The sequence below is a fragment of the Gymnogyps californianus genome, chromosome 3, assembly GCF_018139145.2.
Source record: "Gymnogyps californianus isolate 813 chromosome 3, ASM1813914v2, whole genome shotgun sequence".
Classification (NCBI taxonomy): Eukaryota; Metazoa; Chordata; class Aves; order Accipitriformes; family Cathartidae; genus Gymnogyps; species Gymnogyps californianus.
Window position 1 is genome coordinate 103,824,095 of NC_059473.1, and position 17,290 is coordinate 103,841,384.

Below are 17,290 nucleotides of genomic sequence, written 5' to 3' on the forward strand. Positions count from 1 at the left end.
TTGTTTACTTAAGTGGTTGTTTCATTGTTTGTGTCCTCTTTCTCCTTAACTCCTGAATCAGTGATCAGAGGTTTGTGTTAATTGGTAATAAATTAAATTAAGCATAATTAAGTATAAATTCCCTGAGTCAAAACTGGTTTGTGCACAGCGATGTATTGAACCTTTTGCTATCACATGACTGCAAACGATTTCTCTCAGGACCAAAACTCCCATTTTAGCAAGTAGGCCTGACCATGGGATGGATTAATGCTTAATCATGTGGCAGAAGCTGTAGTTCTAGGCATATGACAGTCATGTGGCTGGATGTGTGAGCAGCGTCATCGCCTAGTCAGTTGTAAAGTCATTATACAATTAAAAGGTTTGAATAAAATAGTGCTTGTACAGTAGACCATTTGATAGAGAAAAGGCTATTAGTCCCAATAAAAGAGAACAAAAAAGCAGGCTGGGTCAGTTGAATTGACCTGGCAGTTAACTTCTAGAGCACTTACCAGTACTTAAAACTGCTGCACTTAAATAATTATGATTCTGAATAGAGCAAATGAAAGTGTAAGAAATAAGAAAAGCATAAAGCTATCAATATGAAAATAAGTATTATATAAGCTCCACACACCTCGTCTTTTACTTAGTGACCAGGGTAGCTGAACAAGTTGGGGGGCGGGGGGGGGGGGGGGGGGCGAGAGTGTATAGGTGTGCACGTGAATAGATGGAAATATTGCTCTTCACTGTTACAGGCCAGTAAAGAAAATTAAATGTAAAGATGTAAAATAAAATTAAATATAACCGTGATTCTGTTTACACTACTCTTAAAATAGGTTAGTAAGCCAGAAACATCATGTTTGAAAATCTGCCAGGAATAAAGTCTAAACCCCTTCTTTTTTTTTTCTTTTCCTGTGCCATTCTGTGTCTTTGCTAATTAAGGACCAAATGGCAGACAATTTTCATGGTGTGACTTATTCATATCTAGGTGCAGTGATCCCCTGAAACTAATTCCTGAAGAAACCAAACTGATCAAACAAAGCTTTTGAACATGCCACTCACACAGAAAAATTGCTTATATTTAATGAGATTATTTTTAGTGTACATTTATTTTATTATAGTGTAAAACATAGATGATTTGCACACAAACTATACTATCTTTTTTCTATAAATATATATATTTTTAAAAATTTTGGCATTTACTAGCTAACTGCAAAATGAAATGTAAAGAGAACAAGTTTGATACACAACATGCACAGTACCAAGAGTCAGTAAGTAAAAAAAAATGCCTGTTATAAAGAAGCGGTTATAAATAACGAAGCCAAAGGGAAAATAAACCCATGGGCTTCTAATGAGTTTTATTATTTTGCTCTTTAAATGTTGCTTACAGTCTTTTAACTGTTCTTGTATCACATCAAGTTTATGAATTCTCAGAAATTATTGGTAAAAATAATCGTCGTCAACTGTAAACACTGAAATAGCCTTGAGGGTACATTGTTATTACTTTGTATTCTCCAATATGATAAATCAAATATTTGTATAATATTACATCGGTTTTGTATCTGATTATCTACAGCATAATATTTTTCTTGGCTTCTGATGCAAAACTTCTAATGAGAAGCCAAAATTCCATATTTAATAAGTAAAATAGGTGGTAGGTATAGTATCCTGTCATTAAAGAGGACAGCTGAAATACCCACTGATCCTTTCATGCCTAAGGACGTGCTTCCAAAGTTAGTTGCTCTCCAAGCTGCCATGGCACTTACATGACTGTACATGGTCACAGCCCAAAACCGCAATCCAGCTAACAGCCATGAAAGCATTAGGCCAGTGTTTGAGAATACAGGAGCAGGGCAGTAAAAGGAACAAATACAATTAAGCTCTGTCCTACAAGAAACAATGAGCATTTTTAGTAGTCTATTTATTTTTTAGGTGATGACATGATTTGGATTCATGGTATCTTTTTTTTTTTTCTTTCTTTATACAGCTGTTCCACGCACAAGTGATACACAGTGTAGCTCAGTTCCAGAGCCTAGGTATGGAAGGAGAATCGGCTCTGAGTTTTCAGCAGGCTCTGTTGTTCGATTTGAGTGTAGTCCTGGCTATCTGCTACAAGGCTCAAAAGCTATCCGATGTCAGTCTGTACCTAATGCCTTAGCTCAGTGGAATGACACAGTACCAAGCTGTGTAGGTAAGCAATTACATTTAAGTCATCTGTTCTGTCACACATGTCTCTGAATCAGAATTCAGGAACTGTTTCAGAAAACAGTATTTAACACATATATTCACTCTCCTTCGATTAATATCAGTCATGCCCAATTTAAAAGAGCAGTTTTCCATATCAAAAAGTAATTGAGTACCAGCTGGCTGGTAGGCAGTATACTGTTTCGTACAATGGCTTAGATTATATGAACAAGTGTGATGCACATTTTCTTGAACATTCATTATTTTCATGACTCATCTACAGCTTGAAATACAGGACAGAATTTTAGTCTCCAGAAGTGTCTTTACCTGTTTTATTACACAGTACTTGTTGTATATTTCTGTCACACATAGGATGATGATTTCTTTTTTCAAGTAGAAGCATAGTGTACATTGAATAATGATAGCATTGTTAAGTATAGCTAATTTTCTTCAGTCTGTCAATAGACCTGCAGTGGGATAATGTTTAGCACTTCAAATTTTTTTATGTAAATGTTGAAAGGTTTTCTTCTCTCCCTCCTTGGATTTATATCCCAAAGTAATTGCTATTCATAGAAATTTACTCTATAATTAATTGGAGTGTTCTAAAAATAAATGTAGGTGTCCTATTTTCTGTGTATTCTGTTTTTTGTTTAGTTTAGTTCTGTTTTCTTGAACCTTAAAGAAGCAATTGCATATACAGTAAAAATATTTAATGTACCACACTGCTTTACCAGCTAGATCCAATGTAGGAACTATCTTAGGCTGTGGGTAAGTTCACATGATTTCTGTCAATTATGACTGTGTTTAACGTTATGTCTTTACAGTTTGTTGTTACTCTCAGGTAAGGCATGATTAGGCTGTGCTGCTAGGCTGTTCTAGGCTGCACACACTCAAAATGAAGTTCACTTCTGAATTGTTTATTCATGCAGGTTGTATCTTATGCTTGATATCATTCATATATTTTAGATAACATTGCTTTCTAAGTTCAGATCATTGCTTCACATCTATGTGTTTATGCTACAAAAGAGAATTATTATAATTAGCTTAGTAAAATTATTACTACTTTTCTGTTCTCTGAAGTGGTTTAGGTTTTGTAATAATTCATGATAATACTTTCTTTCAGTGCCATGCAGTGGGAATTTTACTGAGCGGAGAGGTACTATTCTTTCACCAGGTTACCCTGAACCTTATGGTAACAGCTTGAATTGTGTGTGGAAAATCATAGTGACTGAGGGATCAGGTATTCAGGCAAGTCTATATTCTGTCAAGTATGGAATATTAAGTGATTTGTGGTTCAGCGTAAAAAGGAATTGTTTATTTCTCTAGAAGTGTCAGAAAATAGCAATCAGTAAGATCATTTTTTTGGGTACTTAAAATATTTGTGCTTTGTTTTTCTCAGTGTTGTTCTTTGGTTAGCTTTATTCTATGTTAACTTTATTTTTACACAGGGGTATGAATAAGAAATGGTTAACAAGCAGCTTTCTCTTTTAACTGTGTAGAATATTGAAAGCAGGTCCTGATCCTTCAATCTGGTATGCAAATGCCAACCTTTTCTATCTGCTAGGATATCACTGAGGCACTTGAGAGGTCTGCAACTGTCTTGATTTTCTGCTCATTTACACTTTGAGTAATTACTTATAATCATGCAACGTATGTGCAAAATCCTTCTTACTTACCTAGTGTCATATTTTCTAAAAGTTAAGACAACTTAAAAAGTGAATGTTAATGTTTTATTTACATTTTTTCACTCAGGTGTTTTTGTTTGGATCTGCTTATTTATATTTCCTTTGGGGCATGTTCTCTTTTTATTTTTTTGTTTCTAGAACGTTTAAAAATACCTGTGGCTAGTTGGTTTAAGAGGTTCTGTGGTGGTGTTTTACAGATCCAGGTCATCAGCTTTGCCACTGAACATAACTGGGACTCTCTTGAAATTTATGATGGTGGAGATATGACGGCACCGCGTCTTGGGAGCTTTTCAGGTGAGGATATGCCATGATTTAAACATGTAGTTCTATATATAGGTGTGTGAGAGAACATGTCTTTGCTCACACATATAGACAAGGAGTGTATTTGTATTGCATCGTTCGTGGTATCATTATGAAACGTTCTCATTTTGGGGAGGAGATTTCAGGTGCTGCAAACGTGTCAATATTCAAATTCAAAGAGAGATTTTCAGAAGAAAATATGATACTAAAATGTTTAGCTTTGATTAGTGGGATTAAGGTGATAATACTTTCAGAAAAATTTCTTTCTTTTATCGTACCTACCTCTCCAATAGAGAAGGTATAGTGATATAAATTGGTACTGACATTCAAGGAGCTTCCTTTGACAGCTTTGACTTAGTTTATCCTTGTTAGCCTCCCTTTCTCAGGAAAAAGGTGAAACATTCAGTATTCATCCAAACTCACCAGATCTCAGAGAACAAAACAAATTGCTACAATTGGAACATAACCCTGTACAAACCATGTAATTTGTTGTTTCACATGTACATCAGGCATATGTAGTTTTATTCCTTTTTTATAAGACAATTTTTGTAGAAAGAGCGTGTTCTATAAACCAAACCAAGGGAAAGAGATATCTCATATAAGATTAAGTCATGAGTAACATCCCAGACTCATGAACTCTATCACAAGCCTGATCTGATTCTGATTTAGCTAAAGCATTTTGTGGAATTTTGCCTCTCTAGTGACTTCATGAACTTTTAAAGTATAGAGGTATATTGGATTATGTAAGGAAATGAATAATCAAGTGAAAAAATTAACCCCATATTATTTATTTGGATATTGGATTAAATAATTTGAAGTTGCATCTCAAAATTTACATATTAAAATATGTTGTGGGTTGACCTTAGTAGGCAGCTTGGCCCCACCCAGCCGCTTGCTCACTCCCACACAGTGGGATGGGGGAGAGAATGGGAAGAGTAAAAGTGACACAACTCATGGGTTGAGATATAACAGGTAAAGCAAAAGCTGCACATGGAAGCAAAGCAGAACAAGGAATTCATTCACTACTTCCCATCAGTAGGCAGGTGTTCAGCAATCTCCAGGACAGCAGGGCTCCATCATGCATAATGGTTGCTTGGGAAGAGAAATGCCATAACTGCCAACATGTCACTCTTCCTCTTTTGTCCCCCAGCTTTTATTGCTGAGCACGACGTCATATGGAGTATCCCTTTGGTCAGCTGGGGTCAGCTGTCCTGGCTGTGTCCCCTCCCAACTTCTTGTGCACCCCCAGCCTCCTCGCTGGTGGGGTGGTGTGAGAAGCAGAAAAGGCCTTGACTCTGTGTAAGCACTGCTCAGCAATAATGAAAACATCCCTGTATTATCAACACTGTTTTGGTCAGAAATCCAAAACACGACACCATGCCAGCTACTATGAAGAAATTTAACTCTGTCCTAGCCAGACCCAGTACAAAAGGCTATATTTTATATTAAATGCTAGTAACTATGCTGTATATTAAATTGGCAATAAGGAAGAAAGAAATTAGGAAATGTAATCGGCTTTTGACAAGTGAAATATGGGGCAAATATATTGGACCCATTAGATAAAGAACTGATGAAATGATCCATTTAACAATATTCCATTTTAAAATACTCAAGACTCAAACCACTTTCTTTTTCTATACTAGAAGTGTGTCATCTTGCTTTAGCTTAAAAGCCTTCCTAATTTCCAGGGAAACTGAAAAAGACAGTTTTTTGTATTAGAAATATTTCATTGGAGATAGAATAGCACAGCTTTATTGTGGATTTATCTCTTGTATAATGAATGTCAGACTTAAAATGAAGAATTATTTTGTGTATGGGAAAGGCCTAATGACGAATATTGAAACATGACATGAAATCTGCTGTTCTCAAACCTGAACCAGTAATGTGACATTGAAACTGAATTCCAGGCATAATTTCATAAGTGGTAAAATTCAGAAGATGTCATTTCTCTCTTACTAAATCTTGTACAAGACCATTGTCTTCTGATTCACTCTCTGTGAATTCATCTGTCTTCTAAATATGCATTCAAGATGCACAGATGTACAACTAATTACTAAGAACTTACTAAACTGTCCTGCTAAACTATGCCACAGAATTGATTTGCAAAGGTGAATTCACTGGAGTCTGTTTCTTAAGGAAGACTTTACAAAGATAGATAACTATACCATTTCTTTGTGTCAGGGCACAGCGAGGGCCAGCAGCTCCCTGGGTTCAGGGCACTGAGAGCAAGGGGGGCTCCCTGGGGCGGCAGGGCAGGGCCTGGCAGCCAGGGCCCGTCCCACCACCCCAGGCAGGAGCAGGGCAGCTGGGGGGCACCGGGGCAGCCCCAGCCCTGGGCACTGGGCATCTCTCTGGGGACCAGAATAGGCTGAGGCCAGGCTGAGACATGGGCTTGTGGGTGGGCCCAGCTCGACGGGGCCCATGGCCAGGCAGGGCAGGGCTGCGCAGAAGTGGAGAGTGGCCCTGCTGCGGCATCACTGGGGCAGGAGCTGATGGCCTCAGGGGCTGAAATGGGGTCCTGGGCCATGGGCAGGGTGAGGGCAGGCCCGGAGGGCTGGGCAGGGCCAGTAAGGGCTGTCTGCTAGAGTAATCTGGGCCCTTACATATTGTCTTGTCCTTTTTGGATTAATCCTGTGGGTCATCTTTTATCAGGGAATGGCAGAAATATCAGGGCATTTTTCTTCTTTTTATGCTGTAGTAATGCTTGTGATGTTAGGATGCTATTTTAGGGGAAAGTGATAGGGGCTTCATAAACAAAGCTATAACAAAAATCCTGAGACCATGTGTTAACAGACATAAAGATACCTTGTGCTGTTGTCTTCGTGGTGGCAGAATACATGGATTTTTGTACAGCCATCTTGGAAAGAAGCTGCTGTGGAAAGGACTGATGAGTTGAATGCCAAGAGGGATTCTCTCCAAGCATGCTTGTGGCATGCGACGGAATAGTGAACCAGTTAGTTTCCTGTGCCTAATATTGACAGGTGATGCCTTTTGGTGGGCAAACTGGTTCTTTTTCAAACCAAGTTTTCCAGATGACACTAGACAGTGTCGAGAGGCACTCAGAGTAATTGGAAAACTACGAATTATTTTTGCTTTCAATATTACTAGTTCATCAAAGTAGTGCTCGTGGCTCATGAGGAAATGAAAATAACATTGCCTTTAAAAGACAACCACCAAAATAATTTCTCAGTCTTTTACAACAGTTGCTGTACCATTTACAGAATATATACAGGTATAGCAGATTTTTGATTAATGAATGAAGCTTAGTTGCCTTACCAAATGCTTGAATGAAACAGGATCATTAATAAGAGGCAAAGTTAATTCCTTTCATATTATTACTGATCAATTTTATGATGAGTAGACATGTTTCCAAGTTTACATAGTGAAGTTATACCTGGAATATTTTAATAAAATTAAGTGACTCTTTGCACAGATCAACTCTTAATTCTCTCGTTTGGGAAGATCACAGTTTTTACAACCAGGATAGAATTTTACTTGCTATATTCAGAAGAAAAAAAGAAAAGCCATAACTGGAATTGATTTTTCTCCTGCAGAGGAACTATACTTCATTTTTCATTTGGAAGTGATTTAAATTCCCTGTTTTTCAATAGCCATCCTGCTTTCCAAAAGAAGGTGAATTTATTTAAAAATATGATGTTAAAGAAAAAAAGAGTTTCATTAAATGATAATCAGGTTATATGCATGTTAAGTTTACCAAGTGTCTGATCTTCCATGCTTGTCCTTAACAGCTGTAGTCTCATATATTCCACTTCCTCAATCCAATATGGGCATCTTCCTTCCAAGAATATTTTTCTCTTCTAAAACCTGCATTTATTATAAGACTACAAAATTGTCAACTGAATTTAGAGATACTCTGTTCTTATAGCTTGGTAATGGCAGTTCCTACATGAAGCCTGTCCATTAAGCCAGTAATGCAAAACGACTTATAAAACTTGGATAGCTGTCAGGCATCCCATGAGTATTTGTAAATATGCTGTGCTGCCAATTGTGCCACAGAATGGAATTATGAGAGAGTGGAAATTCCTTGGATGAAAGGACAGAAAGGCTTTCATCAATATGCCAAAGTGAAGTCTGTCCTGGACTCCTTAGTGAAGGTTATAGACATAGTAGCTGAGTGAGAGGATATTCTTGACAAACATGTTGCTTTTTCCCGAGTATTAAGTCTGAACTTAAATGAGAGATCATTTTACTTAATACACTGAAATGAACAAAAAAGTGGAACCAAGCCAAAAAAGCAGTAGTATTTTAGAACTGCTAGTTTGGGACTGGTGCTTCACTTAACTATGGTATATTCAAACTGAAAAAACCCAAGACTAAACATAGCTACAGCTCCATCTAAAATTGGAAATGCAGATAACACCTGACATTCTTTTACATATGTATATGTACTTAAATATGCATATGTATGTCTACAGACATATACAGAGAGAGTATACAAATACAGTAGTCATTGAGGTTGACATCTGGAGAATCTACTCTTACGATGGTAGTTAAATTTAGAAAGAAATTAGGTAAGAATGTGATCCATGCTCTATGTTTGTGCTAACCCAAGAAGTGCCTAAAATGACCATTAATCTCCATTCTTGGTCTAAAAATTTCTTAGATACCTAGACAGCGTTTCACACATGCAGTGTTGTGTTCATCTCTGGAATGAGCCACATTGCTCTTGGTTGTCATTGCTAACACTTGAAAGGGATAGTGGACATAATTTTCTACAATAATATCATAATTAAACATTAATTTAAGTAGAAAACTTGTCCTCATTCCCTTGTAAGCCTTTAGGGAGGCAAACACACACTTACTGCCTCCTAGGAGAGTTCCCTGTTTTCCAGATTACAGATTCTTAATCAAGAGGTTAAGAAGTCAATCAGACTCTGGTATCCTAACATGGTATCCATCTATATGAGTGTTAGATGTCTACCATGGAGATATCTACACCTAAGCTATTATTCCTGAAATCTGCTCCTGCTCTTTAAGTACTGTTTCTCTCTATGGATGATAAAGGAAGTCCAAAACAACTAGGACACTGTGGACACCATATCTGGTTGCCACAGTAAAACGTATCTTCCATGCTTCATATACCCAATCCCAGAAGCAGCAGATGTTGGCAAGTGATCAATAAAATTTCAGTTAGATCATAGAATCATAGAACAGCCCAGGTTGGAAGGGATCTCAAAAGATCATCTAGTCCAACCTTTTGTGAGAAAGGGAGCCTAGATGATATTGTCCAGCACTCTGTCCAATCACATCTTGAAAACCTCCAGTGATGGGGACTCCACCACGTCCCTGGGGAGGTTGTTCCAGTGACTGATTGTTCTCACTGCAAAAAGTTTCTTTCTAATGTTGAGATGAAACCTCTCCCAGTGCAACTTGGACCTGTTGCCCCTTGTCTTCTCCATGTGGCTCCCTGTGAAGAGAGAGCCTCCGTTCTCTTTGTAGCTGCCCTTTAAGTACTGGAATACTGTGATGAGGCCCCCCTCTGAGCCTTCTCTTCTCCAGGGAGAAGAGACCTAACTCCTTCAGCCTTTCCAAATAGGGCAGGTTCTCCAGCCCTTGGATCATCTTCATGGCCCTCCTTTGGACCCTCTCCAGTCTGTCCGTGTCTTTCTTGAATGGTGGGGACCAGAACTGGACACAGCACTCCAGGTGCAGCCTGACAAGTGCTGAGTAGAGTGGGATGATCACGTCTCTATCTCAGCTAGTAATGCCCCTCTGGATGCAGCCCAGGAACCTATTTGCCTTTGTTGCTGCAGCAGCGCACTGCTGAGTCATGTTCAGCTTGTTGTCTGCTAGGATCCCCAGGTCCCTTTCAGCAAGGCTGCTCCACACCCACACAGATCCTAGCCTGTACGGGGCTCTTTGTTTATTCCGACCCAGGTGCAGGACTTTGCACTTGTCTTTGTTAAACTTCATACTGCTCTTGCTAGTCCACTCTTTCAGCCTGTCCAGGTCTCTCTGTAAGATGGCTGACATGTCAACCACACCACCCAGTTTAGTGTCATCAGCAGACTTGGTGAGGGTGCTTTCAATCCCATCATCCAGACCATTTATGAAGATGATGAAACAGTGTGGGGACCAGTATCGATCCCTGGGGGACCCCACTTGTGACAGGCTGCCAGCCTGAACTATGCCACTGAATGTGGCAATTATGAATTAAAAACTCTAGCCTCATTTATTTCTCACAGTACAATTGGATATAATTTCTCATCTTATTGAATATCACACTCTAAGGAAGTAAAAGACTGGTGTTAAATGTTAGCAGATCCTACAAAGGAACAGAACTGCCAGAAGAGCAATTTTGTTCAATGAAGAGTATAATCATTCTGAGTCAACATCCTCATTCTAACAGAACAGACACCTTAAACATCCTTAAACGTATTTCAAATTCCGTGTGGATACTGTGGAAAGTCCTTCCTCCAGGAAGATGTTTCACTATTTTCTGTTTTCCATGGTAAGTATTGTGTGATGTGAATGCTCTGTACTGTCTGTGAATTTCCATACGTGGAGCTTCCATGTCAGACAGTAAAACCTTACTTAAAGGCCAACTTGTCATCTTTTAGCTCCTCATTGTTTATATCAAGACTTTGCTTAATACAGTTTTAGATTTAAAACTATTTACCATTTCCTAGTTTAAACTGTAGAATTCTGAAGATAATTCTTTCCAGTGTTTCTTTTTAAGCCCGAGTTTCAAGCTCATACCTAGGCTGCTCACAGTTACTATAGAAACAGCTAGTGCCCCACAGGAGATGAAAATATTTCTTATGCAACCACTGTTGAAGTTCATTAGCTACTTGATACTGTCTTTGAGGGTAATCATAGAAAAAGATGTAATTTTTAGCTGCAGTAGATGTTCCAGCTTTTGACTGTAGGATGTGAGTTACATAGTAGTCATGTGGTAACAAAGAAAATGTTGTGTCAGACATAGCAATGCTAGTGGCAAAGAATGTGTCCAGGGTTAGTGATAAGCTTGTTGTGTAGCACACAGTGAAGTCAGTGGCACACAATTTTATTATAGTTATTTGAATTAGATAAAGCTACTATGTCTTTTTTTTTTTTTTAAATGTGTTGCACTTGCTTCTTCATTTCCTGTCATACCCTCAGAATTAGGATAAGTGGTTAAAATATTATTGTGGGAAGAAGGTGTGGAGTGGACACAGGGAAAAAAACTGGACTGCTCTGTTCTATACTGCAGGGGTTTTGTACATGTGGAAAAAAGTCAAATGGCAGTTGAGCTTGTTCTCGTTATCAAATCCTTTACTTATGTGATTTTTTTCTGTTTACACCTCTTTTTTCTATCCATGTCAATAAAGTTTCATCTGAACATGATGGGATCTTGTTTGATTGTACTTACATAGCCTCTTAGTATCACGACTTGTAATTAAAATTTTCTTGCAGCTTCAGGAGAAAACAAGGCAGAACATAGCAGAATGTTTGAGATTTCCATGCACATAATGAGAAGAAAATGAGCCTGTCTGATTCAGTCCTGGTTATGTCTTTTCAATATAAAACTCTGATATACCAGCATGCTACAGTTTATTCCATAACTTTTATTTTTCCAGGTACAACTGTGCCAGCATTGTTGAATAGCACCTCCAATCAACTTTACTTGCATTTTCACTCTGACATTAGTGTGGCAGCAGCTGGTTTTCACCTGGAATACAAAAGTAAGACTGCTTGTTTTTTGAAACTTTCTCAGGAAAAAGCATGCATGTGGAAAGGGAAACAGAATTTATATTGTTCTTTTGGTTTTGGGGGATTTTTTTTCTTCCCTGACTACCAAAGTCTACTCACCATGAACCTGATATAAGTGATATCTATTAAACTGAAATTTAATGTAAATGTCACTGAAGTGACATTTGAATCTGCTGAAAACCAGCTTTCACAAATTAGCAGCATATAACAAATCAACCTGGCAATTCAGAACAACATTTTAAAAATGTGGGGTTTAATTATGGTGTGGAGTTTTTTTTCAACTTATTTCAGCTTAGTTCTGAAATTTAGGTAACAAAAAAAAGTAAGAGTTAGTTTCACTGCCTGGAAATAGATAAAACCAGAACAGATAACACATTTTTTTCCTATTTATATGTGCATATATTTATTCCTTGCTGTTCTTTCCTTTCCTTCAAGTTCTTTTCCCTCAACAAATTGCTGTAATTGCAAAAAAAAACCATTATAATCCCAGAGATACAATAAAACACTACAGTTATCTTGGTAAATCACTGGTGGTATGAGCAGAATAACCTAAGAAGTTTAATGGCAAATTCTGCTATGTATCAACTTTTTATATGTTTTGTGAGCAGCTTGGTTCTAAAATACAGAGGTTTGGTGTTATAAACATCAATGGATTACCTCACATAATCATATTTAATTTGAACATGCATGTTTGTATTATTACGTCTCTCAAAACCTTTGAAAACTATAGAATAATAGTAAATTCAGCACATTTGCTTGCATAGTATTGCTTTTAACTGGAAATAGGTATTGCTAAGAGTATTCTAGTCTTTAAAAAAATAATGAGTTAACAGTCTGATGAATGCTTTGATGAAGGTCACAAAGTTAATCCTCTTTAATTTTTTAATATGAACATGCTCTATTTTCTTACAAAGGGCATTCAAGAATTTTCTTGAAAATGGAGTTCGTTTTTATATTATTACATGCATTCCAATATTAATGTCTAAAACTGTTAATATTGTTATTCATCTTTTTAAGAAGTACACATAAGTAGACACATGGATGATCTTTAATAAACTCTATTTAGGATTGAGATTAAAAATTGTATAAAATATAAATATGTACAGAATTTTGAAAGACTAGATTTTCAGATCATAACAAATATTTTAAACTAAACATAATCCACAAGATAGTCTTATGTTTTTATTTAGTTTCCTGTTTATTTCAAGTATTTATATGTAAGCATGTTGTAGTTTTTTTGAATACAATTATTCTAATGGTGATGTAGAATGAAAATATGACTATTACTTCTGCAGGAATTTTTTTAGAATCTACTATTTTGACAAAGTTATCTTTTTTTGTCTGGGGAGCCCTCCTCCGCAATTGGTCAGCCTGCTTTCCTCCCCACGCCTTTCCCCTTAACCTCCAGTGAAAGTATAATTCCATATGAAAAGTAAAGAAGTACAAATTTGTTCTAGGAAGTTGCTGTACAATGAACATTTTGAAGTTCAATTTTTATCTTTTACTGTATCAGTTTTATTATCCCTGTGATTCCTGAAAAAAAAGTGTTCTGTTAACGAGTAAAAAGTGTTTGGGAGCATGCAAGGTCACTTGGATTTATGCTTTTGTTTGTCTCCTAATTGCCAGTCCCACAACTGTGCTCTATTAAAGCATCTATTGACTTCAGTGGTGCCAATATTTCAAGGCCAGGGTTTTTTAGAAGTGCAACTCAGTACAGGTCAAGGTAGCAACATTCAGCATTCAGAGCATAGTTAACTATTCTGTTGATAGTCTGGCAGGAAAGAATAATTTCCTTTCTTATGTGGCTATATGGTCTCTGCAGGGCTAGCAGGAGTACAGTACATCTGTGTGTGTCTCTGAATACAGAAACTGAGCAAATCCCCACAGCTAGAATTTACTGTTTTATATTGAGCAGTCACCTTTTTAGATCAAGAAAGAAGCAGAGAAGGAAATACTTTTCTGTGTAACAAGATGCAGATATTGCTAGTGTTTGATCATGAATTCTGAAGCCTGTGATCATTCAGTCACCTACTGTTTGAAGCAGCATCGGAAAAATAAATACCTTTGGTTCAGAAGTCAATCTAAAATTTGGAATAAAAATGTCCTTTTGTTGAGGGGTTGTCTTACTAAAGCAAACACAAAAATGTCTGGTGTCTGGGAAAAAAACATTCAACATGAAATGCTATGTTAGAACATCAGATATTTTTGATAAAAGCAAAGGGAAAGGAGGGCTAGATTCATAGTCTTTCTAAATAAAATGCTTTGCAGCTGTAACATTCAGTTATAGTATAAGAGGCCTCAGTTCAATTCTTTCATCTTCTTGCAGAAATTTGAATGTCTGAGTAGTCATAGTGAGGTTCCTCAATGTTTACTTTTAAGGCTGTTCTACTTAATAAGACAAACTAAACAGCTGTAGCAGGATTTGTATCAGTATTCTAATTACCAGGAAAAACGGTCAATCATTCAGGTTCAGCTTATATTTAAACATTTTGTAAAAAGTAGTAGAGCACTAAGATCAGATGTATAAAGAATACACTACTGTTGTGAGGCCAGAGACCTATGTTTAATGTGTACATTTAGAGGAGAGCTGGACTTGGATGTATGTAGGATGTAGGCAACTGGTCATGGTACTTAAGTGGGTACACGGTTTTCAGTTCTTGTTCAAATAGGTATTTTAAAAGTTTATAGAATGGATTCATAGAAGAGAGCTTAGGATTTTGTCTCCTTTGCTGAAATTCTCTGTATACCTCCGTGATAAGGATGTCCTCTGAGTAGCAGCAATGTGGGTTCAAATCATTGCAGGTAACAAAGGCCTTCTCTCTTACTTTTTGTAAGTTGTCAGTAGCTGCTTTGCAGGAATCCACTCTGTTGTCTTCTTTTAGTTTGTCTTCACTGAGGGCAGAGGAAAAGCAATGGATTCTGGACCCTGATGTAAGAAAGGCCTTCTTCCCCATTCATCAGTTCTGCTGTTTATTGTAGCACTTCTCTTTTATTTTATGTAGTCACAATAAAAGAAAATTCAGTGACGTATGGAAAAATTAGCATTTCAAAGATGAATGACAGCTTTCCAGAAAGATTTATATAACATCTCTTTCATTTCCTGATCAGAAAGCAAGCTGAGGGGACACGGTAGATTAGAGAGAGGAAGAGGGAGTACAAAATTGCTGGGAAATAGTTGATAAGTAAGACCTAGTATCAGTATAGATTCATTTTAAAAAACAACAGACTTATGCCAGTTTATATGAGCTGAAAAACTGTTCCTTAGTTTTGTAAAAGAAAAGAAAAATAAATAATAATGACAACAATATAATCATATAAACAAACCAGAATTAATATGTATTTATGTATTTTAAAAATCTCAAGCACAGCACTTCAGCAATGTAGATGCAGAGGATTAGTTATTTAATGTTGTTTTACCTATGGATAGACAGAAAGTTCATAGAGAAGAAAGACTCCAAAAAATAAATTTTAGCTAGTCCTCAGGGAACTAAAATCAGTGGGCACACTTTTTATTTCATTTTCAACTAGGTCATTTTGTTCTTTCAAGTATTTTGCTATAGAAATTCAGTCGGTCTTCTGTGATCCTGATTAAAATTTAATAATGGAAAGTATTGGAAATAATTGGAAGTATTTCGTTGATCACTATGCTTATTTTAGTATTTGAGTAATGCTTTTATGAATCCAAATGTACTTCTCTATAGTTCCTGCTCTTTTGTAGAAGGGGAATGGCTTTGTTTATGAAGTTGTTTTCTTGAGCAATCAATTGCTGTCAGTCAAAACTAACAATAAAAATTCAGAGTTGTTCTGATTTTTCATCAGATTTCAGGGAAACCCAGAGAGATCATGGCTTAATTTTATTTTCCAGAACAATAAACCAAAATACTAAACTTCATGGCTACCTACATCCCTCATGGTATACAGCCTTAGAGTTCTTTTCTGCTCCTACATGTACATAGTTCCCAGTTAGCATTAATTGAAATTGTATGTATGTATCAGAGGACAGTGGATCCTTTAATATGGTTTTAGATATAAGTATTTTGGAAAGAGAAAAAGCTATCTGTCTTTGAAAATGAGAAAGCTGTAATACCTTTCATGAGGTGAAAATTTTGCAAATCCTCTTTTCACATTTCACATTGTATTGCATTTTTTTTTCTCCCCCCCCCCGTTTCTTTTAATTTGGAACCAGGCCTAGTGCTTAGTTCTATAACATCTAAAACATTTCCAGAAAATTATTTAAGTGAATGAGCTTTGTTTTAAATCTTTTGAGGATTAACAGAAAATATTACATGAACAGGAAGTGCAATGAAAGTTGCTGTGTACTCATTATTCCGTGATTAACAAGAATGATAAATTATTAGAACTAAAACCACTAAACCCCTTCCTATGCAAATGCCCAGTAGGTAAGAGAGTGTTAGTCCTGGAACAGTGAAGGGATGGCCTTACACTTTAATATAATTTCTTCTCTAGTGAGAAGACCTTTAGGACTTACAGTGAAGACAATTAGCTTTCCAACCATAGATATTACCAGAAAAATGCCAATTTGCAATAAGAAGGTGCTGATCACATCAGGTCCAAATAACTTCAAATCTTGCATCAGCAGGCTACAACAGGGATAGAAGAGACAAAGTGGACCTAATAGTGTTTCATCTAGCCTTATCTTTTGCATACATTTCGAATTAAAGTAGTAGGTAAAACTGCTCTAAACTAACCATTCCAGAATCCTGCAGACCCCTAGTGTCGTTATATGAAAAAAGTCATAATGACATTAGGAAATGCGGATCACTTAGGAACATTCCCTTCATCCCAGAAAAAATTCCAAGGAGCAAGGAGCAACAGAGGAGTGTCCTTAAGTCACTACTTAATTATTTATCCAGAATAGAAATTATTTCTCTAGAATAGAAATTGTACATCACCTTAGTATTTTAGAATAAATGGATGAGAGTTTCTACTTAAAAATATATTTTCACCAGTGTAAATGTTATAAGCATACCTGGTTTTAGATCAGTATGTTAGGGAAAACAGCTTTATTTCAGTAAAATGTATTTAGTTTGCTATCATTTGATCACATATCTTATATTCCACACTGTATATTGCTGTTTTAAGTAACTTTATAGAACTTTGTAAATATTTTATAAAAGCTTCAGCCACTGATGGCAGCTTATTTTAATCCTGAATATTTCAAGATAATTTAAATAGTTGAATAAGTATTGTTTTATTTCTTGAAACTTTGTCTTCCTTTTAGCAATGTGTCTTTCTCTTGCCCTCTCCATTTGCGGGTTCTTTCTATGTATGTCTTTATTTTCATGGGAAGGATCTGGGCAGTCTGCTCCTGCAAACCTAAGTTCATGTCTAACCTAGACAGTGCACATGTTCCCTTTGTAGCCTTCAAAAACACACAAGTCTTCTGGTGAATAATATGATTTTGTCATTCA

General features: G+C 36.7%; 1 protein-coding gene across 1 annotated transcript in view; it reads left to right on the forward strand.

Annotated features, from left to right (window-relative positions):
- The window catches only part of CSMD1 (CUB and Sushi multiple domains 1), a 1,238,313-nt gene that overhangs the window by 1,044,565 nt on the left and 176,458 nt on the right, over window positions 1-17,290 (forward strand). The window contains 4 exon segments of the mRNA XM_050893357.1: window positions 1,964-2,167; window positions 3,284-3,408; window positions 4,043-4,139; window positions 11,726-11,830. Coding sequence (XP_050749314.1) covers window positions 1,964-2,167; window positions 3,284-3,408; window positions 4,043-4,139; window positions 11,726-11,830 — 531 coding nt within the window.